The sequence below is a fragment of the Nesoenas mayeri genome (assembly GCF_963082525.1).
Source record: "Nesoenas mayeri genome assembly, chromosome: 1".
Classification (NCBI taxonomy): Eukaryota; Metazoa; Chordata; class Aves; order Columbiformes; family Columbidae; genus Nesoenas; species Nesoenas mayeri.
In genome coordinates this window covers 152,932,299-152,958,973 of record NC_137541.1, presented here as the reverse complement: position 1 = coordinate 152,958,973, position 26,675 = coordinate 152,932,299, and the positions used below count along the sequence as shown (strand labels likewise).

The window sequence follows — 26,675 nt, the reverse complement described above, 5'->3', positions numbered from 1 at the left end:
CTTCCATGAGACCAGGTTAGGATCCTTTTTTCAGGCTGAAAAAAGAACAAACTGATGTGTTTTGGGGAACACCGCTTAGAAAAAAAAAAGAAAAAAAGAACAGTTTATTTCTCAATTTTCTATCTTCTGAAGATCGTTACTGAGTCATTAAACAGCGACATATTTCACTTGAGCTATTAATCTTGTTGCATATAGTAGTATACCTGTTCTTTAAAACTATGCCTTGTAGTTCAGAGTTGTTAATACAGTAGCACAAATCAGGTTAAGCCCTTAACCTCTTTCATTTATTAATTCCACTTAAACAATAATTCAAGCTTTTATATACAAAAACTTGGTTTAAAAAAAAAAGTAAAATATTTCCATTAATAAATCCAGGGCCTCCTTATATTAAAGGCTTTTTTTATTCTGTAAGCTTTGGCATTTTTATATTGCTGTTGTTGGAAACCTCTATTAATGGAGCCTATAGTGCCAGGCATTGTACCTGCACACAAGTACAATGTATTTTTCTCTTAACCACAGACAATTAACTGAATAGAATTGTGATTATGACTTATCAAATGTAATGCTCCTGTTAGCAACACAGAAAAAAAAATAAAGCCACTCCAGAAAAGTGCTTGGAAACAACACTGCAGAAATAATTTGGAAGATGAAATTTGTGCAAAAAAGCTACTACAACAAACCCTTGTGAAAAGGTAAACTTCCTCATACTACCAGACCATTTCCAAACCTTTCACAATGGCTAAAACCAAAGCAGAGCATTACCAGCTCATCACATTTCAGGGATGTAGCTCCCAGCTGCCGCTCAAGCTGTAACCAGAAGGTTTTCCTCCAAGCAGAATAAGTTGTTGCTCATTGCATCACTCCTGAGCATGTTCCTTCACTTCGTTTGCAACACACCTGGGTTCTTACTCTGCTTGTGACACCCAAACACCAGGGTCAATATGCTGTCACGGGTGCACTACACAACCAAAAGATGAGAAGCTACCTATTTCTGTGAATAATTTTTTTAAGCCCTAAGAATATTTCTATAGGAAAACTATTACTGTTTGAATTACAAGTTTAGCTTAGAATTGGTCAAGTATATTCATAGATCTATTTCTGCTCACTATAGTATTACAGTTGATGTTTTATCATCACCTACACTGGGAGTGATGGAGTTTGTCTTCCAAAGTAACAATGATGTGATGGAGCCCTGTTTCCTGGGGATGGCTGAACACCTGCCTGCTCATGAGCAGTGGTGAAGTAATTCCTTGTTTTGCTTTACCTGTTAAACTGCATCTCAACCCACAAGTTTCCTCACTTTTACCCTCCCAATTCTCTCCCCCATCCCACTGCGGGGGATTGAGTGAGCAGATGCGCGGTGCTCAGTTGCCAGCTGGGGTTAAACCACAACACCCTGATATCCTTAGCTGTAAGCAAAATTATTATGGGAAGCCACCAGAGAACCTTCTCTGCCTGAGGCTGGGTTTCCCCCCTTGATGAGTATCAGGAGACAGGATGGAGATTGGGAGATGATGCAGACCTGGGCCTTTGTCCGTCACCTTCCATGCAGTCCGAAGGTGATGGGAGTGTCCATACAATGAACCCAGGGCCTGGAAAGTGTCCTGGTCCCACAGTTCATACATGAGACTTGGGAGACAGATCCTGCTCAGAACCAAAAAAGTTTGAGCTTAAGCAAATACTTTACAATACCTTTCACAGAGAATGATCAAAACATCTTACCCTTTCCTCAGGTACACAATCATCTCTCCAGATAATGTTTAGAACAGTACTACTAGCCAGCTTGTTAACCACCATGAGCCAAGCTCTCATTAACCTCCTTGGGACTGTAGGCTTGCAACCCATAGCTATGCTTGGCACAGTGGTTACTGTCTGAAAGCCAAATTCACATATTTAGCAAGATGCCCTTTCCCTAATGATTTCAACACCTTTGTCCACTTCAGCCTTAATACTTACCACTCTACAGCAAACCAAAAAGTCTCCTTGAAAACAGCCACTCTAACACAATCCCCCAACAGACATTTCCTACTATTCCTTCAATAAACAGACAAACCACCAGTAACCAAACCAAAATGATGTTTCAAAGAACGTATTTGTAGATTTCTTATTTACAAACTGGATTGCATTCTCCCTTGCGTCAACTGCATTTCTGAGAAATTCTAGAAAAAAGAACATTATGTTGCATTTTTGAAACAAACATGGGCACCTGTAACTTCCTGCTCTGAATTTAATCTCAAGATGGATTAACTTCTCTTTCTGAAGTTGATATGGATTGTATTGCATACAGAAGCTAATATTAAGCTAAGATGTGAAAGGAGAGGAAGTATTTTATCACATGGGCATCAAAAATATCATGCATATATCAGTCCTGGAGGCTAACTACTACTCCAATGGAAAGCATAGGCAAAAAGTTTACTGTTTACTTCCGATGGTTAAAATTTATCTTCTGAGAACATAAGTTTAAAAACTGGAAGCTGGTCATAAAATAACTTGTGATAGCAGAAAGCATATAGAGCAATCACCTCCTCTGTCTTACACGTATTATATTTTACTGTCCTTTTCAAGCAAGAAACACAAGTTGTACTGAAATGAGACTGTTCCCAGTGCCACTGGATGTGCCTTGAATCCTCCCCATCCAATAGTTTCCTGCAGACCTAGAGTGAAGCAAGCGCACATTCATTAGCTCTGCAAGACCAAACAGATGCTAATGTAGCTAAAGAAGGAGAATGCAAAATACAAAGTTTTACCTGCCCTAAGGAACAAGCAAGAATATACCTGAGACATGCAATAACTCTCAGCTTAGAAAACAGCACTTATTTCATTGTTTTCCAGCCATGAGATGTGCAATACAAAATGTTCCCTTCCCCAAGAAAAAAAATAATAAGAAAAATACTATGCTGTCAGAGCAGTGTGCTTTCACAGCACTTTTCTCAAAACTTCAAAGAGACTTTAGAAAATAAAGACAAAAAAAATTAGCACCATTTATGTGCAATATTGCTAACTCCAGAGCAAGATGCACTTTTTTCTGTAATTACAAGAGCTCTCAGTAAATATTTATACAAACAGAGCTGCACTCTACAGTCTCAACAGTTCCAGTTTGGTTCTTTTTTTCTGCATCTCACAAGTACTCTCACACAAGTGTCTTTGCTTTGTTTTGTTTTCCACTCCCCTGATTTGTTGCTGGGTAAACATATTTATAAACAATTAATGATGCTTAATTTTCTTAAAAAGGTTGTCAGTGTATAATACAGCATTTAAAAAAAATGTTTTACTTATATCAATATATCTGAGCACACAACTGTAGAATCGAGACTCATCTTTTTGAAATTGTATTGTGCTGCCGAGACTGTTTCTATAAAACGGATTTAAAACCATCTTTGTCACCCAAAACTGGACACATAAGACCTCAGCTCTAATCCCACAATACTCAACAGAGAATTCCCCTAGACTTCAGAGAGGCTTTCCAGTACAGAAAGATGTGTGTGTATTTTCTCCCATTGCCAGCATCCCCACTCTTAAAGCTGCTTAGGACATCTCAAATAGGTGTGACGAACGCTTCGGGCTGTCACATTAAGGAACCGTAAGTTCCTGTAGCATACTGTGCAGTAGGTTAAGACTTTATAAAGGTAAGATGCTGTGCTAGAAGGATGCTCTGCGAAGAACAGAAAGGAAAGATCGCAGACAATGCTCATGAAGAAATACCTTGCAAAATATCAGTATTTCCCTCGAGGCATCTGCGCCTTTAAAAGGCCAGGTTTACTTCCAAGTGCTAAGGCCCCGGTATCGCTTGGTATTTCATGTATTGTGATTGACCAGGAAATACACTGAAAAGCGTTCAGCCAACAATGCAGCAGCTGCATAGCAAGAGAAAACACAAATCCCTTTTAATTTCACATTTCTGAACAAGTACAATACATCATCAACTAAGTAGAGAGCACAGTCTAGGTCAGGCAGGAATACTTTGTTAGCTACGCCAGCTGATCCACATATGAATATCAGTCTCATTTCAAGACCTTCTGCTTAAAATAAACTCCACACAGTTCAATCTCACCAAACCACAGACCTCTAGATGTTAGACGTTCCATTTATGCCAAGCGTATAGGTTCTCTCTGTAGCCAGGGAAGACAAAGAGGTCTGTACCCATCTCCAAGTCTGTCTTTGACCAGCTTCTTCAACACTTAAAAGGCACTTGTATCCTTCCAGTGACTACTTAGGGAAGGCAGGTCCTTATTTTAAGAGGACTGTTCCCATAGCCTCCTAATAGGGTGCAAATCAGGTGTTTAGAAACTGAGCCAAACCTCTCAGTTCTACATAAAGTGCAGGAATATTGGCTCAATTTAAAAAAAAAAAACAACAAAAAAAACCCACACAAACCACCACATATATGGAAATCTAAACCAGGAACACGGACCCTTGATGTGTACTGGAGACACCTGCACTGGAATCTGCAATGCAGCAGGAATCAAGCAGCTTCATTCAGAACACCTACGTTAAGGTGCCCTGAGACATCCAAGTCCTGTGGCCTCAGACGAAGATATTTCTGCCTATTACTTATAGTCCTGTGTCCATCAGGCCAAATCACAAACCAACCCTGTCTGCGCTAAACAATCCTACCAAAACTTTTCTGCAGCAATCACAAGATGCCTGTTTACGAGGAAGAAAAATAGACCAAGCTGAGGCACTAATAAGAGGCACAACAATTTGACAGTGCCTCTTGCCTCTCCAACTGTCATCAAAAAAGTAAAACAAAAAAGCCAGATCCCATCTATGCTTGAGACAACAGACCACAGATGCACTTTCCTATAGAACAAGAACAGGACTTGGGCAAAGTCACTTAATCATTTCCATAAAACACACGTAAAATAAACCCAGCATGACAGGCTGTGACTGGTTCCTCCACATCACAGCTTTCCAAATTACAGCCTATGGACTACTTTATCAGAAGTCCTTATTTCCAGTAGCTATTTTTAATTAAAGTACATTGAAAAAATTAATTGAAGTAATTAATTATAACTATTCCAGAAAGATATTATGTGGTCACAAATGGCCCAAAAAGGGACCTAAGACAATACATGAGAAAGAAGAGAAATTGTTCCAAGCCTCCCTATTAATATCACATTGCTGCTATGAAAAATCTTGGAAACCTCTGTCAAATTAAAAGTTACCACATTACTTAAGCAGAAAAGTTGAAGAAACTGAAATTCAGACTTAGAAGACAGATGGCTGGTCATTACGACAGTTACAGTCATAGCCCCGCAATGCTATATCCTGTACTGATACAGGTATCACTTATTTCCAATGTTTTTCTTAAATTAGATCACGGAACTTGGACAAGTGTTTCCTGTTCCTGGACAAACTGACAATTAACAAATATAATTCTTTCAGCATGGTGCTTTTTTAAACTGATGAGACAACGGGCTTTTATGTATCAAATACACTTTACTCCATTTTTCCAGGTAAGAATTTTCTTTGTTTAGATCTGATGCAAATAACAAGTTAATGTATTTGGAGACATACCAAAATGTGAAATGTTTCTTAAGACTACAGAAGCAAAATAAAGATTTCAGTCACACACACACAAACCTGCAGCTACACTAAGATGAGTAACATAAACCCACTTCACAGTCCAAAAAAATAATAATTGGTTTACATTACTAACCAAAACAAACCAAAAAAAAGGCAAAGAAGAATTTAAGATACAGTTTCAATAACAGACCTGTTGGTCTACTGTTTTAGCACCTTTGGTAGAACTTAATAGAACTTTGCCTCCAGAGTGGACTGAAGAAGATTTGGCTGCTCAGGTAGCCCTTTGCAAAACATACAGCAAAATGCCTCAAGAAGGCAAGTGAAAAAAATCAGTACCCAATAAAGGGGCTGGGATCTAAAGCAAACTAACACGAAATATTTAGAACATCTTCAGAGTTAAGATACCTGACTAAGGACGAGACATACACACTTCATTACACTCGGGTGGAAAGTCTAAAGTTGTCTCGTACACATCAATCCTCAAAAGAGCTCAGTGTTTCCCAGGTCAATGTTATAAAGTCCCAGCACCTTTTTTGTTTGTTTGGTTTTGTTTGTTTGTTTTTTAAACTCCAGCATTCTGCTTCTCCTGTGCTTAAAGAAGGACACACAGAGCAAGATGCACGATAACAACATAGAAGTTCTTAGTGAAAAATCGATACAGTTATACGATTTGACAAAGTAAAAGTAAGTAGAATACAAGTCTCAGTCTACATGACCAAAAATATCATGTAAATAATTTTCAGTATGTTTTTTTTTTTTTAAATAGTATGATTGAAACACTGAAACACTGGAAAAGCTACACCAGCTAATCTATGAGTACAAACAAAATGTAAAACATCTACTGAGGAGGGAGAGGAATCAAACATGTTGCAGTATTTTCTCCTAATATGACAACATAGCATGCACAAAACCAGTATGGCCAGTTAACACTTGCCATATTCGTGACAAATGAAGCAGCCTGAAGACTTTGCGCATAATTTCAGACTCACAGGAGATTTTCTCAGTGACCTCTCGTAAAGACTCCACAGAACAGCAGCGGGGTCTCTGAATACCCTGCACAGCCCATTCCCAGCTCCCCCGCGCTTGGGCTCACCAGCCTGACCCTGCTCGCTCAGGCTGCACTATCTCAGGGTCTATCGTTTCCACTTCCTCACATAGTCTAGCATACATTTATTAAAATAGAAGTCCATCCATTTATTTCCTGAGGGCTGAATTCTAGCTCTACTAAAAATCAATAACAAGAGAGTCCAGCTATTTCACTACTATCAAGTTGTGGGGTTTTATTTTTTTGCTTATTTTGTGTTTAAATAACAGATGTTACATTACAAAGCTTTTAGTTTACTGTCACTTGGACATTCATACTAATAGAAAGAAATTAAGAGAGGACCTGGACTAGATATCATTTATAATGTTGAAATACATCAGTACATTCGTATCTGGAAACCATCCTATTTGTGGACAACGGAATACTATCAATTTATTTACTTAGAATCTACTATTTTTTTTAGAATACACAAGTGAAAAGCTGATCTTGACAGGATTTTCATTTGACATTCAAAGATTAAAAAAGAACAGTGTAATAAGTTACCTTCCTGTAGATATCCAAATGAAAGCGCTGGGTTTGGTGCATGTTAGAATCTCGTGTTGATATTTCTGAGAGTAACTGCTAGACTATTGGGATTAGGAAGTCCTGAGAACTAACCATTTCAGGTTTACGGCCAATTCTGTCAAGTATTCTGTTTCTCAGGATTTTATATATATATATGTGTGTGTGTGTGTGTGTGTGTGTGTGTGTGTGTGTGTATATTTTCCTAATGCTCCTCCACAGTCACTTCTTTATAACTATTGTCAAAGGTCATAAGCACCAATTCTGTAACTTCATCACTGAGTGAATTAAATACCTTTGCTTTAAGTTAGGAAAGTTTGATTCCAAATCCAAACATAAATGTTCTAAGTTTTATGCTAGATCAAAACTAATAATAATTTTATTATAGTGACTTTTCATAGTTCACAAACAACTTGAATATTAATCACCATCACAAATTTTTATCAAGCTTCTGTACGAGATTGTTACAACAAACATGTAACTTTTCTTTTACTTATGTTAAAGAGACAGTATTATTATGCTTGTACCTCATTAATTTTGGCATAAACTGATTGCTCAGGACTGACACCTGTTGTAAAAGACTCAGGTCCACACTCCTGTGAATTTTTCCAAATGTTCATGTTGTAAAAATGAATGATGCTACAAACCAAACAAGTGCAACTGCCTTGAAGAAGAATTCTACCTCAACCTTCCAGATTCAAATCTCATAATTCCTTGACTTGACTATTTTGGTATCAGTGAAAATTTTGGTTGGACACATCACCTGACATTAGGTCTGCCTTTTCAAGCAAACTAAAACAACTTGCTGGAGTTTGAAAAGATCAGAATCGGAGAAACTGGTAAAATGACTGTAGAAGAAATTCACACTGTAACTTCTTAATAATTCAAGCACTGGGGAGACCATGGTAGTTGAAGGAGTCAACTTGGTGATGTAAAGGGGTTTTGCACTAAATAGCACACCCATGAGGTTTGCACCCATTTGTTAACTCTATTCTTTTAAATAATGCTAGAATGTAGCATTACTAGTTATTGCAAATAAATAACTTTCTATAGCCTCAGTTATGTCCACCAGTGAAGACAGACTAAGTCAGCATCATTATTGTTTTCGTGTTCTTAAGTGTTCAACACTCAATGATCCTTGCAAGTCCCTTCCAACTCAGGACATTCTATGATTTGGTGAACACTACTCTGTCTCCTGTATAAGAGTTCAGCCTAACTCTCCCCCAAAAGACTGTCAGATGTCTTGTTCAGTCTTTTGACTTCCAGTGAGGAAAATCCTAAATCCAAAGAAAAAAAAAAATCTTCTGAATTCTCATTCCATGCACTAGTTTCACAATGCTTCCCAATTTAATGACTAGTTAAACTGGACGTTAGGACTGCCTTCAACACTATTTTAAAATAATATATTGCCTGGGAGGACAAGAGGCAAGTCTAAAATGGCTTAGATTTTATTTTGTTGACGTGATTTTACCACTGTTACTGGAAGGATTTATTGATTTGTCTTTGACTGAAGAGAAGCAAAGTTCTCTGCCTCAAGCCACACTTTGATTATTGTGTTTAGTCTACTCTAAACTGCCTGTGAAACAGATTTGGAAATTGAGACCCAATGGAACAATAAGTTTCACACTTTACACTCGTCACAGCACATATCAAACAAATTTTACTAAAGCATCACTTGGAAAAGCATGGAAAATTCTCCACTGTTCTCTACCGTTTCTAAGAAACTTCTGCTGTTTCTGGTATCAGCAAGTTTGCTATTTTGGCATCACACTAAAGCCCCAGTGCCTCCATTTCTGACCCCTTCAAACAAAAACAAGCTGCTCAACAATGTCTAATCCGTGCGTCATGTAATCCTGCTTAATGCTCTACAAACTCTGGGTAATATTTGGGTAGTTTTTAAATTTAGCAAAGAACATCCTGGCCTACTTCAAAGACACTCTCGCCTTGGGTAGCGTCCCCTAGAAACATCGCCCACACTCCTTTCAAACAAGAAAAGCAAACACACACACGAACGCGTAAGAGAAATTAAGTGATCCTGGTGTAACGACATAACAAAAACATATAATATTACAAATCAAACGATTGAAAGAGGAACGCATTATGCAAGCAAACACACCATTCATAAGCAATTAACAAGGTAACTCTTTCTAAGACACCTCTTTGGCCCCATTTAACAGCACGAGACAGACCCCTGTGCAAGTACATGCGACCCCGGCTCCCAGGGAGCGCAGGCCAGAGGCACCGCGCCGGCCTTCCTCCCGTCGACACCGAGCCATTATAATTCCTCAGTACTGCTGCCCCAACTGCCCTTCCTAAGATTTCTGGGACCCTGGCTGAAGGACAAACACGTTCCTATTTTGTTTAGCCTGTCAGGCAGACAGTCTCCGATCATTAGCCTCTTGTCAGCGGCAGTGCTGGGGTAGATTACTAGTGCGGTAGTGCTTGTCACGGCAGGTGCATGGCCCTGGGGCTGCCATCTGCCAGGAAGGAAGTGTTCTCCTCTAGGATGCTGATGAGATTGACAAATAATGTAAACAAAACACTGAATCATTCCTAATCTATGGAACCAAGCTATTGCATTACGCTTCTGCAGCGTAGATGTTAGGACTGGAGGTGGGGGCTTAGGTCTGGGGCTTGCGGTTTGTTTTAATTATTTCCGTGATTGCATTACTAAAATAAAAATACACTCTAAAAGTAATTTTTGTTTAACCAGGAGAGGTAAATCTGGATTTGAAAACAAACAAACAAACAAAAATACCTAGCATCAAAGATGTTTGTTTTTGAAAGTATTTCCTCACTGTTAACTTGTAATGGGCTTCTTTACAAACTGTACTGTCTTCCACAGCCCACAAGAACTGGATTTTCATTATTATTGGTTTTTATACACCTGTACACAACTTGGGGTCATTATCGCTGGTAAAAACTTGAGAACAATGGTTTTGAAAGAAAAAAAAAAAAAGAAAGAAAAATCCTGGATAGGTAACAGAATTTCAAGTATTGCTTTCGGTCTTTTAAAGTGATTTCCAAATGGATTTCTTACAGTCAGATTGGGCATCTTTTCTAACCACTGCTAGCTGAGTGGCCCGTTTTTCACCTCAGCTACCAAGCAATAGCACAAGTCCATGCAAACGTGCATGCACTTACCAACTAGTCACTGTGATCACACCTATTCTTCAGGAAAGTTATTCATTACTGTCTAATTGGCAACACAGCGGAGATTACACAGTGCTGCTGTCTTTGAATGAGCTTCAAATGTTATTTTATGTGTTAGCACTTCAGCACTCCGTGAAGCATCTGTTTTAGGTGAGCCTCTATAAGGATGTAAGCAATCTTTACATTGATTTCTCTGGGCTTTGAATCAAGCTTGTAATGCCCAAGTCTTAAAAGCTTGCTTTAAATATAAGCACAACCCTAAAACTGAGGGGTTCATCCTACCTAAATTAGTGGGGAAACTGCAAACACAATCTAAACCAAAAATCCAGGTTTCCTCTACAGCTGACAGAGATGCAGGGGAAAATCCATGCTAGCATATAACCCTTATTTAAGAGATGGAGGAGACATCTTTGCCGGCTCTTTACTGCTGCTGGTTCTTGAGAGCACCTGGAGGACTGACTCGCCCAAGATGCTCACATGCTGGATAGCTAAAGGCAGCACAGACAAACACAAGCGTTTAAAAGAGAAAAAAAGAAAACCTCAAGAAAAGTTTTCCTTTGAAAAGGCCGCAGGAGAGAACCAGCCTTTCCAACAACCATCAACAAGGGGACTGCTCAGCTGAACCTGGGTGTTCAACGCTGCCACTCTTGAACCCTTACACATATACACACAAAAGCTTTAAAAGTAACTACATGCCAGGCAACAGACACATAAACAAAACATATCTGAACTTCGGGGTCACTACATTGTCTTCTAAAAACTCAAGGGATGCTACCCCATTTCCTTGTATGTGTAGATCATGTCCAAGCAAGCATGGTAAGAAATGACAACAAAAAACCAAAGAGTTGTGAAACCCTCATAATTATACACCCTAATGCATCAAATCAGTCGCTTACACTCACTTTAAAATCACTACCACACACGCTGTGCCGACATAATGTTAAAACTTTCACAAACTCTGCTGAACTATAACATTACTAATACACAATACACCTGAACACAAAGAGAAAACATGTGGACAACCAGGATGAAAATACACTATACTTGAACAAATTGGGGGAAAAAAAAAATACCCCAGGTATAGCCATTTGTTTATATGATTATTACTTTAAAAACAAACACATTAATGGTGCTTCAGAGAAAATGTGATACAAACATAAAATACCTGGAGGGACCCGTGTTGCCATTTAACTGCTAAATGGGGAGGAAAGTTAGATTACATACACTATTTTAACTTTTGTGTGGATGCTTGCTGTGTTCAGCTTTTAAACCACTTCAGCATTCCAGTGTAATTAATGCTATTTAAAAAAATAGTAAATCAAGTGTAAAGAAAAGCATGTTATTCTCTCCTTATTAAAACAAAACAGAAAAAAGCCACCATCTAAAATATGTCCTAACGCTCTTTCTGTTCAAACACTCCTTTATCCATTTAACTTACAAGCGAACGTTAGTCTGTGTAGCTATCTTGAAAGAAATCAAGTAATCAGAAGCAATCATCAACCTAAGCATTTCCTCTGCCTTGAGCAATGACTGTACTGGTTCATTTTAGAACAAACCCACCATTCAACTTGGTCTATAACAATTTATCTTACATGACTCCAAGTAACCATGACATTCTTTCTATGAGCAGCATAGCTAAACACAATTTAAAGTATAAAGGAAAATAAAAGTCTAATACATGCTACACATTTTAATATTCTATCTGCCTGTAAAAAGCTGACATCCGTGTAATCAACATAATTTAAATTATCAAAGGCATAATTTAATCTTAGATAACTTCAGTTTACATTTTGTGTTTCACAAATGGCCCTGCTAACCATCTTGGTTTGGTCACCTGTGAAGCGTAATCTGAGCAACAAGAAGTACATTTCTAGAGGTAGCAAGAGATACATTTAGACTAAAAAATTTGAGGTTAAGAGGTCAAAAAGTAAACTATGTAAGGTATTAAAAGTAGTTTGGTTCTTTCTGCTTTAATTTTGATGTTCTCATAGATCTTATGAGTAAGAGAAGCTACCACACTTACAACTAATTTATTCAAAAAATACTATAAAAGAGGTACAGATTTCTAACAGAACACAGAGGGTTTTGAATATTTTTAAGAAGTCATTTAAAAATGAATACAAGATTTGTACAAGACAAACATTCTCATGTTGCTCGAGAACAAATACTTCATAGCAGTTGGCATATTAGAGGGGAAGAAAAAACGTTAATAATATAATTCACTGTGCAAAGTAATCCCAAAGAAAAAGGAAACAAGGGTTATGTCTCCAGTAATCTGAAATGCCATTAGAAAGACACAGGAAGAGATTTCTCAAGATAGGCTTTTTATTGTTTAGGTGCAATCATAAAACCCTCACAAAAGAGCTAATTGACAAGGCAGGGGGTTATTATTATCAAAAATCACCTTATTATGATCTTAAGTAGATGCATGACAGATGTTGACTTCTTTAAGTAAATCAAGACAAAAGAAACTAGCACAGGAGGAAAACAACCTTCAGGTTTTTTTGCACCATTACACGTAGTATCTGTTCAATTTCAGAAAACGAGACCAACTACTAGAAACATTTACAAGTTACAGAGCATTTTGTTAACGGAAAAGGAAATAAAATTAAAGACAATCCACCCAAGTCTGGTATTTTCAATTAAGCAAAACCACCTATTACACACTCACTAATTTTAATGGGAATTTAACTTAAGAATTTCAGGATGATGCACAAAGAGTAAAATCTTAACCCCACCAAAATATAAACAAAACTCCCATTTGACTTCAACAGAACTAAGATCCACCATAAAAAGTCACATCATTATTGGGTGTAATCTGTCATAAATATACTGGAATAATTAATTTACACTATATGAGAAAAACAAGTGTACAAGTCTCCATAAATAATGAAAACCATACACAGTTCATACGTTTTTAAGCAAAAAAGAGGTCATAATTTAAGGAAAAAAGCTAATTATCAGCAAGTAACAACTTTGAACCAACCAGTAACAGTTAATTTTATTTACATATTAGATGAAAGCAGGTATTTCTCCAATTCTTAAATATTTGCACACTTTCAGAACACAATAAAACTAAACAAAACGATAATGTCAAGCAACCTTTTAATTTTTCTGTTTTGACAGCAGCTGTAGATGCACTCGCTTGCTCTTGCCACTACAGGGTAACATGGACAGAGATTTCCAAAAGCACAGCACTCCCTACAAGTTACTGGCAGCAGAGACACAAGCTACACGTGAAAACCGGCCACGTCTAAACACCACAGATTATTTCCCTTAAAATACTTATCCACATGGAAACACATCTACTGCTATAGACCTTCAGGAAGAATTCAAACTGGTTTTTTACATGTATTTTCCAGAAATCGAAATATTAACTTCCTGTGAAGGCAATTACAAGGAGCTCATTTGTATACCCTGTATCTCTGAGATTCCTCTGTTCTAAATATTTAGTATATATGGATTGTCCATTGGTTTAAAATTGCTAGAAACCTCTCGGTTTTCCAAGAAGTTTTGCAGAAATTAAGCTTCTCGCTGTGCTAATATAGTTAAAAGCAAAATCTGAAAAGTGCACACAACTAAGTAAACAATGCTGATTATATATAAGCTATCTCCTGTGCAAACCAATAATTTTTAAAAAATTTGATTCTCCCACATTTACCTGAACTACTACTGTGCTAAAATAATCCTCCTTACACTCAACATACAGTTTTCTTTAACTTGCATATGTCTTTCTCTATAGAACATGAAATTCTGAGCAGTCTCCCAACTCACAATGTTTGAAATTCAAAAACACTGGCACAATACTTTGTGATCTCTTGAAGAGTTGCAGAAGTCGTTCCGTAAACAAACCTCAGTTGTGAAATCCCAGTGAAAAACAAAAGAGAAACTAGGAAACCTGCAAAAGTTAACGACCTGGTTTGATTTTTTGACATATTTCTCCTTTGCCATGCTATGACTTTTCCAGTTTATCCGCCACAAGCGCAACTAACCTGAAACCCTGGTTTTGGCACCTAACCCTGCACACTGCTGACTGATGATGCTTGTCTGCATTTTCTTCCTTACCACATTGGCCCAATGTTGGCCAAATTCATTCCCGAGCCCCCCCAACCCTGAGCGTGCATTTCCCAGGGAAGGAGGGTGATGGAGAAGACAGCCTTGCCTCCTACAGAGAGATTAAATCTCAATGAGCTTCCCCACCGCTTTTCTCCACGCAATCTGCATTTAAGAGCTTAGGAGGAAGAGGAAAAATAAATACGCACGCCGATCAAATATTCGAGTGAGCCTACAAACACCCTTCCACAAATCTGTAGCAGGAGTGAACCATCTCCTCTGTACGCCACGTACCAAATTAACATGACTGCGTTTATCGCGTTATCCTTTTGTTTACTGGATGGGAAGGAGGCGCAATCGGTTCCCCCTGCTTTTCTGGCTCTTCCATTCCAGCTCTTCGCCCGGATGGCGACCGCACTCCCATCCACTCCAGCTTTTCTGGGTAACTGGTGCTCGCTCCCCTCCCCCTACCCGCCCCCCCTCCCCAGCCCCGCCTCAGGGTCAGCAGTTTGGGGAATGTTGTGGAAATAAAACAGCTCCTTCCCAACGTGGGGCTTGCTTTTGCAGTTGGGGCTGTAGGTGGCTCAAGAATAACTCCTCTTTTCTGTGAAAAAAAACATCAGTTTGCAAAGGCAGGGGCGGGACAGCTTGATGGGGAGAAGGAAAGCACTGACCACCGCCTCCCCACCAGTCCAGGTCCAGCCGCAGGGATCTCGAAAAGGACCCCAGCAAAACAGCCAAATAATGCTCTGCCCTCAACCCTTCACGTCATTCAGAATAAGCGTTCATCCTTTCAAACTTTGGCATTTCATTCAACAATCCTCTCGTCTTAATTAGGTTCAAAGCTTGCTCTGCAAACGGTGGATCTCTCATCTTTTCCATCTTCCTGTACTTCCTATCAAAAGAGAAAATATTTTCTTCTTCAAAATCAACTAGCTACTAAGAAAACAGAAGAAAAAAAAAAACTGCTAGTGGCTCTCACAAACTGCTACTGTTTGCTTATTATTGACGACCTCTATCAGCGCTGTGAATACACCTATTCACTTCCGAGCAACCGGTTTTGCGTGGTGTGGCATTTCACCTAGCTAGACCCACAAACATATATCACAACTACATATTCATATGGGTTTAAAGTACCACGTCTTGCATAAATTCAAGAGCAAAGAGAATCCCTATGGCCTCTCATCATTAACTTTTAATCCCTGACAGACTGGCTGTCCTGTGCCCTCCTCAACCAGCCCCTACTTGTGCACAAACTCTCACTTGTTAAGAGGAGGCGAGTTATTAAATAGGGGGATGACACATTTCTTTGTTTCTTCTGTTTGTTTGTTTCTTTTAAAAAAACACCAGCATAACTAGCACTCCAACAAAGGAACAGCTACATAATCAAAACATGAATCCTCTCTCAGATTTCAGATTTCTTCCGTTTGTTTTTGTCTTTAAACACCCAGCATTTGGAATCCATAGAAAAACAAGCCAACCAACTGGTCATTCATGCTGGGACTGAGCCACCAGCTGGAGCGTAGTTACACACCGCCATAGGATAGGCCTTTAAGTGAAATGTGCAATACAACGTGCAACAGCTCATGCATATAGTGACTTCTGGAAAGATTCTTTTTTTAATTCACATTCCATGCTCGCCATGATTTACTGTTAAACTTTTGCAAGAGATAAGACATTTCAAAATCAAGATATTAAATTTATCCTTCTCATTTTGGTATAACTGACTTTCCCTGATAGACAGCCAAGGACTTTCTTGTAATCTGACGTCCTCAGTCCAGCAATCCTGTTTTTTAACTCAATCATTTTACATTTTTAGATAGCATTTAGAAGCTGCATTAACATAAACTATTTTGGTCACATTTTCCAAACATTCCAAAATCTTACATAAGAAAACCCTGAAGTACAGCCCAAACATAGTAACTGTGTAAACATAAGCCTCTTCTGGGGTACCCAGAAGCATACATTCATAATGATAGTACAGCAGAATTCAAATGTTAAGAAATATCCCAAAATTAACCTTTTTCTCACACATATGAGAAAAGACTGTTTATTATAGGGCGTGTTGGGGGATAAAAAAGGATTTTTAAGAAAGCGAGGAGGGAAGAGTGCTCTACGGGACAAAACACAACCCCGTGGTGAGAAACAAACACCAGGCACAAGCACGCATGGCAGGCACTGTCAAATGTAGCTACTCACCTTTCACAGCACTTGCTTCTTTCATGTTGTGAGGCAGAAAGTCTATGCTGGCATAGGCACTCATCTCCACTCCCTTGATGCCCCCGTTCAGGACGTGCCTGGCTTTCAATGTGGCTTTGTCACAGTTTGCCAGGGTCCCGTCCACCACGTCAATGGCGATGTAGTTGAGGCCATTCTGGAAGCCAGCCGAGGTCTCCCGGCACATGGGGCTGCTCCCCTGTTCCTCCTCCAGGCCTTCGCTTTTCCTGAGGGACACATTCTCCACCGAGGCTGAGTTGTGCCGTTTTGGGTTGTGTGCAAAGGAGGGGGACACAGGGGTCACAGTGGTGGTGGAGGAGAAAGTTTCCGAGCTGTGCCTCCTGCGCCCCTGGGGATCTGCCCGGATGACCTTGGCCCCCCGGTTCGGGTCTGGGGGAGGGCTGGAAAGAATGAAAGCCTCCACCCCAGAGAGAGTGAGCCTCTTCACGCCAGCTGTTGGGCTGGTGACCCGAGCACTTTCTGGCTTCTGAACGATGGGTTGGGGTGGGGTGGTAGCCATGCCAAAGGTCATCTCGGTGTAATCCCCGCCGTCGGACAGGCTGGACAAACAGGCCACCCCCCCAGTCGTCTTCATGTAGCGCCCATCAGGCTGGCTGGTGCTGGAGGAAGAGCCTGGCGAGAGTGCTTCTAGGGAGCCCACAGAGACTGTGCCCGACTGCGAGGGTGACTGTGACCCAAAGTCGATGTTCATGTAGTCAGAGAGAGGGGAGCGCCTCTGCCCTGTGCCCGAGCCCAGGGAGGAGGCTGGACTGTCAGCAGGCAGCGAGGGGGGAGAATAGACGGCAGCATCCCCAAAGTCGATGTTGATGTATTCTCCAGGACTCTTGGGCTCAGGCGGCAGAGGGTGCTCATTCATGCTAGGCAGCATCGTCCGCAAGGCCTCCAGAGAGAGGCGGCTGGGCCGGGCCGCCCGCTGGCACCGCTGGCTCAGGAAGCTCTCGGTCCGGCTGTGCCGCAGGGGCGAAGGCACCGTGTGGCTAGAGGGGGCAAAGGTGCCGGTGGGGGACTGGCCCGCTCCGCACACTGCCTCCTCCGGGATCACCCTCCCTGGGGAGTTCATGAAGACGTACTGGTCACTGTCCTTCACCGGGCCCTGGCTCTTGTAGGAGCGGGGTAAGGAGCTGTAGGAATAGCAGCCAGGCTTGGGGGGCTCACTGGACCCATGCCCCAAAGGAGCAAAAAAGAAGTCTGGGGGGGTGAGGGAGGGAGCCTGGGGCCCATGCTGGGGGTCCCGAGGAGACATATTGATGTAGTCGCCGTTAGTCAGCCTCCCGTCTGAGCTCTCCATGGACAGCTTGGAGCTGCACCACATTCGCATGTACCCGCTATCGTCAGGGGAGCTCTCCCCAGGTGAGCTGGTCTTGTAGCTGCTCCCATTCCCGGGGGACCCACCACCCACTCCTAGCCGGGGCTGCAAGATCTGTTTGGGGGCAGACACGCTGGTGGGGCTCATGGGCATGTAGTCATCTCCACCCCTGTTTCCCTGCCCTAAGGCTGCAGCCACACCAGGGGTCATGGGCATGTAGCCGTCATCTCCTCCTCCTCCTCCCCCCGCGCTCGGTGGCCCCAGGTTGGTGCTGCTGCTGCCAGAGCTGCGGTGGGAACCGATCTCGATGTCCCCGTAGTCCTCGGGGTAGGGAGTGTAGGTCACTTTGGGGGAAGCCCCGGCTTGGCCGGAGGGGAAGAGGCGGCCGGCGCTGCCGGAGAAGGTGGCGCGCATCAGCGTGTACTCGTCGAGGGAGGCGGAAGAGACCTGCGGCGGGGCGGGCCGCTGCCGGCACGGGGTGGTCAGGGAGTAGGTCCGCTTCCGATGGCCCCTGTCGGCCCCCGCGTCGGGGCACGGCCGGTAGCAGAGACGGCCACTCGGGGGCCGCTCCATTGCCATGTAGCCGTAGAGGTCGGTGCCGCCCCCGGGGTCCCGCACCGGGGGGGTCTCGGCCACCGACTCGGGGGTGTTGCTGCGGTTGCTAGCGGTGGAGGAGGAGGAGAAGGGCCGCAGGTCGCCACCCGGGCTGGAGCCGTACTCGTCGAAGGACATGAAGCCGGCGTCGCTGGGGGAGCCGGAGATGGAGGCGCTGCCGCTGGACGGGCGCTGCGGGTGATGCGGGTGGGCAGGCTCGGAGCCGAGGCCGCTGCTGGAGGAGAGGCTGATGGGGCTGGTGGCGGAGGGGGGCGAGTGGGAGGCGGGCATGGACATGGAGCGGCTGTTCTGCAAGCCGCCGCCGCCGGCCAGCACCGGCAGCAGCTTCCCCGCCTGCCGGCCGCCGCCGCTGCTAAGCGTGTGCGAGCGGCTGAGGGGGGTCCGCACGGGGCCCGGGCTCATGGGGCTGCCGGCCACCGAGCCCACCCGGCAGCCGTCGCCCTCGCTGGCCGTCCGCACCCGACACGGCGTGCACTTGGTGCCGGCGGCGAGGCTGTCGGTGCGGGAGCGGCGGAGAAGGCCGGTCTGGCTGGGAGGCAGGTTGACCAGGTGGTGGTGCCGGCGGCCGGGCACGGTGATGGGGTGGGTAGCGGAGGCGCCGCTGCCGCCGGGACCGGCGGCTCCCCCGGAGGAGGAGGAAGAGGAGGACTGGCTCTTGCTTCGGGGCCGAAACTCAGACAGCTCCTTCAGCGCCTTCATGGCTTCCAGAATGGTCTCGTGGATGTTCTGGGCCACCACCGAGTCGTCCGCCTGCATCCAGAGCTCGCCGGGGCCGGTGGCCGCCGAGCGCCCCACCTCGATGAAGAAGAAGCTGTCGGAGTGGCCGCAGCGGCGAATGTTCATCAGCTGCAGCGTGACCGAGGGCAGCTCGCAGTTGAGGCGCACGAACCCGATGGTGCGGGCCGACAGACACAGCCGATGGACACCGGTGAGGTTTTTGCTCTGTCCCAAGCCCTTGGGCTTCAGCGTCACCTGCCAGACCTCCCGGTAGGCAGCGCTGGCCGGGGTGATCAGCCCGTAGTTGAGGTCTTCGCCGGCGGCTGCCAGGGAAGCGGCAGCCGCGCTGCAGGAGGCAGAGAAGGGGGAGGTGAGGTGGCGGTGGGGGGACCCCTGGCAGGCCGCCTTGCCCTCGTTGAGCAGGTCGGTGAGAGCCCGGTACCAGCCCTCCTGCTCCTGCTCGTTCTCAGCGGCCACGGCAAAGTACTCGTCCTTGGTGTAGAGGGCGATGAGGTACTTGTGCTTGGCGTCCGCCCGCTTGTTGATGTTGAGGCAGGAGTCCAGGGCGATCACCCGCTTGGGCGCCCCGGACTTGTTCCTCCATTTCTTCTCGCTCTCGTAGTACTCCAGCCGGGCGCCCCCCGTGCCCGCCGCCTCCTCCCCGCCGGCCGGGCCCCGGAGCACGAAGAAGCGCTTGTGGCCATGCTTCTGCTTGCGCAGGTACCCGCACTTCCTCACGCCCTGGTTGTTGTTGTTGTTGTTCAGGTTGGGGCCGGGCGGGGAGCTCAGGGGGGGCAGCAGCCCCAGCACGGCGGGGCTCGCCATCCCCGACACCGCGGCGGGAGCACCGCCCGGCTCCTCTTGCTGCTGCCGCCGCCGACGAGCGGGGCTGAAGACCAAGCGCCGCGGGAAAAAGAGAATGGCGAGGAAGCGGGTAAAATAAAGTTATTCCTCGGCAGAGAGAGCGCGGCTGCCCGGAGCCGCAGCGAGGTCGGTCCTCTGTCGTCGCCTCTAGGCAGCGGGTGCTGCCGGCGGCCGCCCGGTGTCCTCCCTGGCTCGGGTACCGGCGACGCCGCTGCCGCTCCCCGGCCGCTGCTGCTGTCGCTGCTGCTGCCGCCGCGGCTGCTGCCGGCGCCGGCGGGAGTTTCGCCGTAAGTAACACATCGCGCACCGAGTGCCCCAACTAAAGAGCAAAACAACACGTGACCGCCGCCTTACCGAGACGCTCACACACCGAGACGGGGCGGGGCGCGGCCGCTGCCGGCACCGCCCCGCATTGGCCGGCGAGCCGTGCGAAGGACGTCTCCGCCCGCCAATGGGACGGCGGGGCGGGACTTCGGGTGCGAGGCGGCGTCCCGCCGTTGGGCGATGGGAGTCTCGTCCCCCTCCCCCCTCCCGCCCCTCCGCGGCGCGCGCCTTCCCGCCTGCAACCTCGCGCCCCCCTCAGGCGCCGCGGGACCCGCCTCGGTCGCTGCGCGCACACAGCCCAGAGGGTGCTGGGGGCGCGGGCACGGCGGGGAGAGCCGGTGCAGCCGGTGCTGACACGGTGCTGACCCATGTCATCCATCGCAGCACCGACGGGAGGGGGGGCGCGGCATCGGCGTATCTCGCCGCGGCCATCAGGTGCTGCCGCCCCGCCTGCCCCCAGGAGCGGAGCTTACGGGCCTGCGTGCGCGCCAGCCACCCCCCGCACACCCACGCACACGCGTGTGTGCGTCAGCCTCAGCGCACACGCAGGAGCGGCGCTCCCGGCCCCTCCGCCGCCGTGCGCACACTCCTCCGCCCGGTGTGTCAGCCCCTGCCCACGCCGCACGCAGTGCGCCCCCACACCCCCCCCCCCCCCCCCTCACGCACCACCATTTCTCTTCCCCCGCCTCCAAACACTCGGGGAGTCACCGTCCCCTCCTCTACCTTTTTGCCGCTCGCTCTCGGGGGCCGGCTGTTCCCGCCGCCCACAGCGCCTATTTACGTGCGGCGACGAAATGCCACCTGGGGGAGCGGAACGGGGCAGGGGGGCACTGTTACTCCATTTTAATTAAATAATTTATCAGGGCGTTTCGCTTTAGCGGTGAATAAAAGCAGCGTCCGCGCTTCCTCTGGAAACGACCCCGGGCAGGGGATCACAGCACGGAGAGGCCATTGGGGAAAGAGCCGCGAAGGGGGGAGCGCGGTCTCCGCCTCCCTCCACCGGGCTGCCCGCTCCCCGCTGCCGCCCGCGGTGCGCGGAGTCTCCGCGCGTCCCTCCCGTGGGGCGGGGGCTCGCTTGTTTACCGGGGGACCCACGCGTTAGTCACCGGGCCGGCCGTGCCGGGGGATCAATGGGCGCCTTTCTCTCCCCGCCGCCGGGGGGAGGTGAATGGCGGAGGGGAGGGGGCGCGACTCACCGCCGCGGGGCGGGGATGAGGCCCCGGCCGGGGTGGGTGGTGTGGCGGGGGGGCTCGCCAGTCCCCATTTTCCCGTGTGCGGCTGGAGACGGGGGAAGGGAAGTGGGGAGCGCAGGGGGCCCGGGAGGGGGCTGGGGATGCCCGCTTGATGCCCGCCGGTCTCCGCTCCGGTGAGGGCAGCGGCGGCTCCTGACGAAGCGCGCAGCGCCGGGCGCAGCAGGGCGCAGGGAGGGCAGTGATGATAAAGGTCGGGAGATGAAGGGAAAAGGCTGTGCTTGAAAAGCGTCCAGCCCGGGCTGTGTGTAGTCGCAAACACATCTCCTCCCGCTCGGGAGCGACGGGGGGAGCCTCCCTGTGCACGTGCTCGGCAGGAAAAGTGAGGCTGGGGTCACGCAAACATCCCTCCGCCCTTGCCATTCTCTGCCCTGAATGCCGGCCGGACACGCTTTCATTTGTCACCCTGAGACGAACCTGAAGCAGCCGGGTTTGCTTATAAAGCCGAGGGAAAAAAAAAAAAAAAGAAAAAAAGGACAAAAGTGATGCGGCGCTTCCAGCTGCCGCCGTGCGGGGCCGTGGCGGGGGCTGGGGGCGGGCGCTCCCCGTGTTCCCGGCGGCGGCGGGACCGCCCGCAGCCCGCACGTACCGCGGCCGCCGCCCGGCTCCGCTGCGCTCCCGGCTGCCCGAAATTCCCCGCGGTTTGGGTCATAATAACCCATTTAGAAATCAACAGCTGTAACAGGGAGGAAGGCGAGGGGGGTGTCATAGGAAAAGACCACTGTAAATACCGGTATGCTGCAATAAAGCCGCTTTTGAACAATTCTCTGTCTTACCGGGAAATATTTACATATCAGGTAGTGAGTACCTAGTTTCATTTTTTGTTGTTGTGGTGATGGTGTCGGTGTTGGTTTTGTTTTCTTTTTTAAAAGGAGGGAAGGCGGGAGGGAAGAGAAGTAACCGGAGATCTGAGGCACCGACGTCTCAGCAGGAGCAAGAAAAGCGCGTCTGAAACGTGCAACTGATCCAGCGGGCAACCTTGGACAAGGTACCTGTGACCTCTGTGCCTGAGCGGCTCCTCGCAGGAAGCGGTGCACAGAATCTTTGCTGGCCTGGTAATGCTTATCGATGCCTGTATCTGGGGGGGAAAAAAAAAAAAGGGCAAAAAAAGCATAGAATTGGAAGGGAAGTGTAAATTTAGGTTGTATGTAATGATTGCGTAACAGATCTCAGTGAGGCAAGTTTCATATGAAAACTCAGGAATAGCTGATTTTTCTGCCTGTAACTGCAGTGGGCCAGACTATCTGCTGTACTCGCACTACTGACGACAGAAGGAGAGTTAGTTATCTGAACAATTTCTTGCCACTCTGAGTGTTCTGGGCACATAAACACCAAGAGGAGCCATTTGCCTGGAAACCCCTTGGAAATTTGGGAAGTTTTTCCCAGATGTTTATGAAATATATTTGGTAACCAGAAGCAGGCATTCTTAGATCTAACATGTAAAAAAGATTAATATTAATTCATCTACTTGATATTTCTATATATGTTATTCATGACTGTGCAGGCAATACACATTTAGATACACTGGCTATAGCAGAACTGAGTTTTCAAACACTTTCTATGATAAAGACATTAGGATGGACTAGAATTCAAGGTTGAAGTTCATACTTTTTATTTCTGTATTGGCATTGATATAAGGAGCATTTTTAGCAGTTCATTTCTAGCAGTGCCCCATTCATAACAAGTATTATTTTTCCATAATTACTTTTGGGATTTGTTTTTAATGTATAACTTGGGTACAGAGCACAAGAAATGACACTCAGGTGTATGTAAAATTCAGGTTAACAAGTACTATTGTTTCATGACCAACATTCCAGAACAAATGACCCCAGCTTACATAGGAGTTTTCTCTGAATTCTTCGGAATTTCTTTTCAAAACTATATCCCTTCTGGAAAAATGTGCTGGTCATTTCAATGCAATTACAGGGGCATTTAATTAAAGTCAATGCACTAACACCAGTCATCCATCTCACCTCTCAGCTACAGGTCACTCTTTCTACAGGCTTTATGCTTTAGCTCTTCCTATGCATTGTGTGGAACATATTAGCTTTAATTTCTGAAATAAGTGGGGCTTTGAATTTGGATGGTTGAAGCACAGCAATGGCTCTCTTGTTCCACCAAGTAATCTCAGACAGAACATAGGGGTGAACAAATAGCATCTCAAGTAACTGCAACAAGTTTTCCAAAGGATGTTTGCTTAAATCATGTCTGTAGAATAATTCCATCATGATGAAAGAAAAAATGATCTCGTTTTACCTCTCCCGTTCCTTACTTTTTGTCATATTGCCCTGCCCCACCAGTTTCACCACACTTACCTTCTAGTTTGAGGTCTCTCTTGGGAATGTTTTGCTAATATATGAAGCAGACCAACAAAATAGTGCTAATATTAGCATCTTTCCTACTCACTAAATTATGCCGTAAAATTTATGTCGTAAAATTTTACCTCTATCTACCCTAAAGTGGCAAAGACATGCCTAGAAAATTATAGATCTTGCTTACGAAAACGATGAAGTTTAGTTTAAATATTGCAAATAGAGTTTTGCCAGCACAAATTCCTACTGATTTCACATTTCCATGTTTCAAGTACTTGGGGTTCCTTTGCTAGATGTAAATAAAATAAAATAAAATAAAAATAAAAAAGTGTGATCATTTAATTTATGTATTAATCTATTTAAACTCTGTGATCTGGTTACTGAACTGTATGGATATATGATAAACGGTGGCCATCAACAGTATGTTTTGCAGGCAATGAACTTCTCAAGCTATCAGTGAATTCAGCTTGGGAAGTCTGTTTGCCGCAATAGTAGTTAAATGGTCAGATAAAGTATTACCTCTAGGGGCATGCAACTGCTTTTAGTTTAATGTGGAGGCTTGATTCTACAAAACCAATGTACACAGAGGATCCAGTTGTTTGTGTGTTTGTTTGTTTTCCATATGAGTGCAATTGGAGCACCAGGCCCTATGAATATGTAGCTGTATTTAAATACTGCCCAAAGTCACAGCCAGGCTGCTCTCTAAACACTTTCTGAGAGGCTGGATGCATGAGCAGGTTGAATTTCAAGATTTGTCACATCCTTTAAAAATACATTTCTGTTTGTTCTTAGTCTGAGCCTTATTTTGAAATATCTTTCCATTTCAGGATAAGGAGTAACAGTTGAAAGGGATGTGCTTCATGTTTGGCTTGGCTGTTGCCTTCTACCTGTTGCCAGGATCACAGAGCTGATGGTAGTGGAGCCATGGGAAAAAAGCGTAGAGAAAGATTATGTGCGTCAGCAACACTTTCTTATACTATCAAGAGTACAGTTATCTGTTCCAGCAAAATAGAGTGATTTATATTTTGATGTCCTTGAACTTCTACACAAACAGGTGAAGTCAGTTTATTCCCTCACACATTTATTTGCATACTTCTGATACAGTGTCATTCTGGTTATACATTTCATAACCTTACTGTAAGAGGACGTGAACTCCCATCAGCTTCTTTCTCTCTAACCTTTCTCAGCTCCTTTGAGTGCTAATGTACCATGACTGTGCTACTACCAGTTGTGAAGTCTGTGTTATTTGGAAGGGAGGAGAGGCCATCTTTCCAGGTAGTTTTATAAAACAGTTTGTTGACACTACTCATTAGTAACACCTAACATGCTTTTTCCCCCCTATAGCAAGAGTAATGCGAAGGGATACAGTGCCTGCCAATTTTCTGCTATTTTTCTTTTTCCCCTGGTGCTGTGAAAACACTTACGAGTGGCTTTTTACCTGAGGGAAAGATATTGAGAAATGGTAGACTCTGAAAATACTTCTTTTTTAAGTAAAGATTAGTCGCCTGAGCAAATATTGCACCCACAGATTCCCAGAGAATTCCAGGTTAAATAAACTGGGGTTCCAGTTATGCAACTCAGTAATTCTTAAAAACTAATAATACTATTTTTTTTACATATGCACTGAAACAATGTAGATGTTACTAGCTTGTATATTCTTATATGTGAGGGGAATAAAGCTGAGGAAAATCTGAAGTGTGCCTTATTTCCAGTTTGTTACTTTTTGTCAAACACGTGGATATTTTTCTAAGTTTAGATAATTTCTTCCTTAAAATTTCAAGTGGCAAGTTCAGAACCCTATAGTCCACAAGCAGGTAGATACGTTGGGAATATTTTGGAGAAGACACCGAGCAAAGTTCCCGTGGTGTGAACAGGGAATCAGTTCTTCCCCAGGTGACAGGTGTACCCCAAAAAAGGCGGGTTTGGGAACGCGGGTTTGGAAGCGCGCCTCGATACACCAGCGTGTCCCCAGGGGGCCGGTGCTCCGGGCTCCGGGGGTCGGCCCAGGCGGGGGGGTCCTCGGGTCACCCCCTTTTCCCACACACACGGTCGCCCGGCGAGGGGAGCGCGCTTCTCCGCTGGGTTGCGCGCCTTTCCCGTGTCGCGTGGGAATCAGCGCTGTTGTTCACCCTCCCCGGGGGCAAAGAGGGGGAGTGGGGGGCGGTACCAGCTCCTGCCCCGCTCCCGCCCCACTGATGCGAAGATTACGCGCTGGGGGTTGAGATGCGTCAGCGCGTCGCAATCAGCAGGATTTTCTTCCTGGAACATCTTTTGTTGTTGTTGTTGTTGTTTTGGGTTGCGGGTTTTATTTTGGTTTGGGACTTTTTTACTTTTCTTTTTCCACATTCCCGCCTCCTGAGCGCGTCGGCGGCCACAGAGAAGACGGAGCGCCCCCCGCAATCGCGGGGGCAACCCCGGGGTTCCCCCCTAAATCTCCCACCCCCGCCCCACCGCTCCACCTCTTGTGGCCGCGGCGGGCGGGCGCGGCGCCCGTGCGTGCTGCCCCCTGCCGGTGCGCGCTGGCCCCCGAGCGGCGGGAAAGGGACACGGAGGCGCTGGGAGCCGGGGAAGCAAAAGCTCCCGCCCACCCTTAGGGGCTCTTCCGAGACGCAGGTATCAACAGATAGTTATTATGTTGGTTTGTTTTTTCTCCGTTTGTTTTGGTTTGTTTTTTAGGGGGTGGAAATGCTGCCTTTCATTCCCTCTGGAGT

The 26,675-nt window shown here is 45.7% G+C and overlaps 1 protein-coding gene across 1 annotated transcript; it reads right to left on the bottom strand.

The window, feature by feature from the left end:
• Nucleotides 1-15,207: 15,207 nt before the first annotated feature.
• Nucleotides 15,208-20,039, bottom strand: IRS2 (insulin receptor substrate 2; the record flags this gene model as incomplete). The annotated part of the gene is made up of 2 exons (XM_080357892.1): nt 15,208-15,233; nt 16,538-20,039. 2 exons carry the CDS (start codon nt 20,037-20,039, stop codon nt 15,208-15,210), a joined length of 3,528 nt encoding a protein of 1,175 aa, XP_080214018.1.
• Between the last annotated feature and the right edge of the window lie 6,636 nt (nt 20,040-26,675).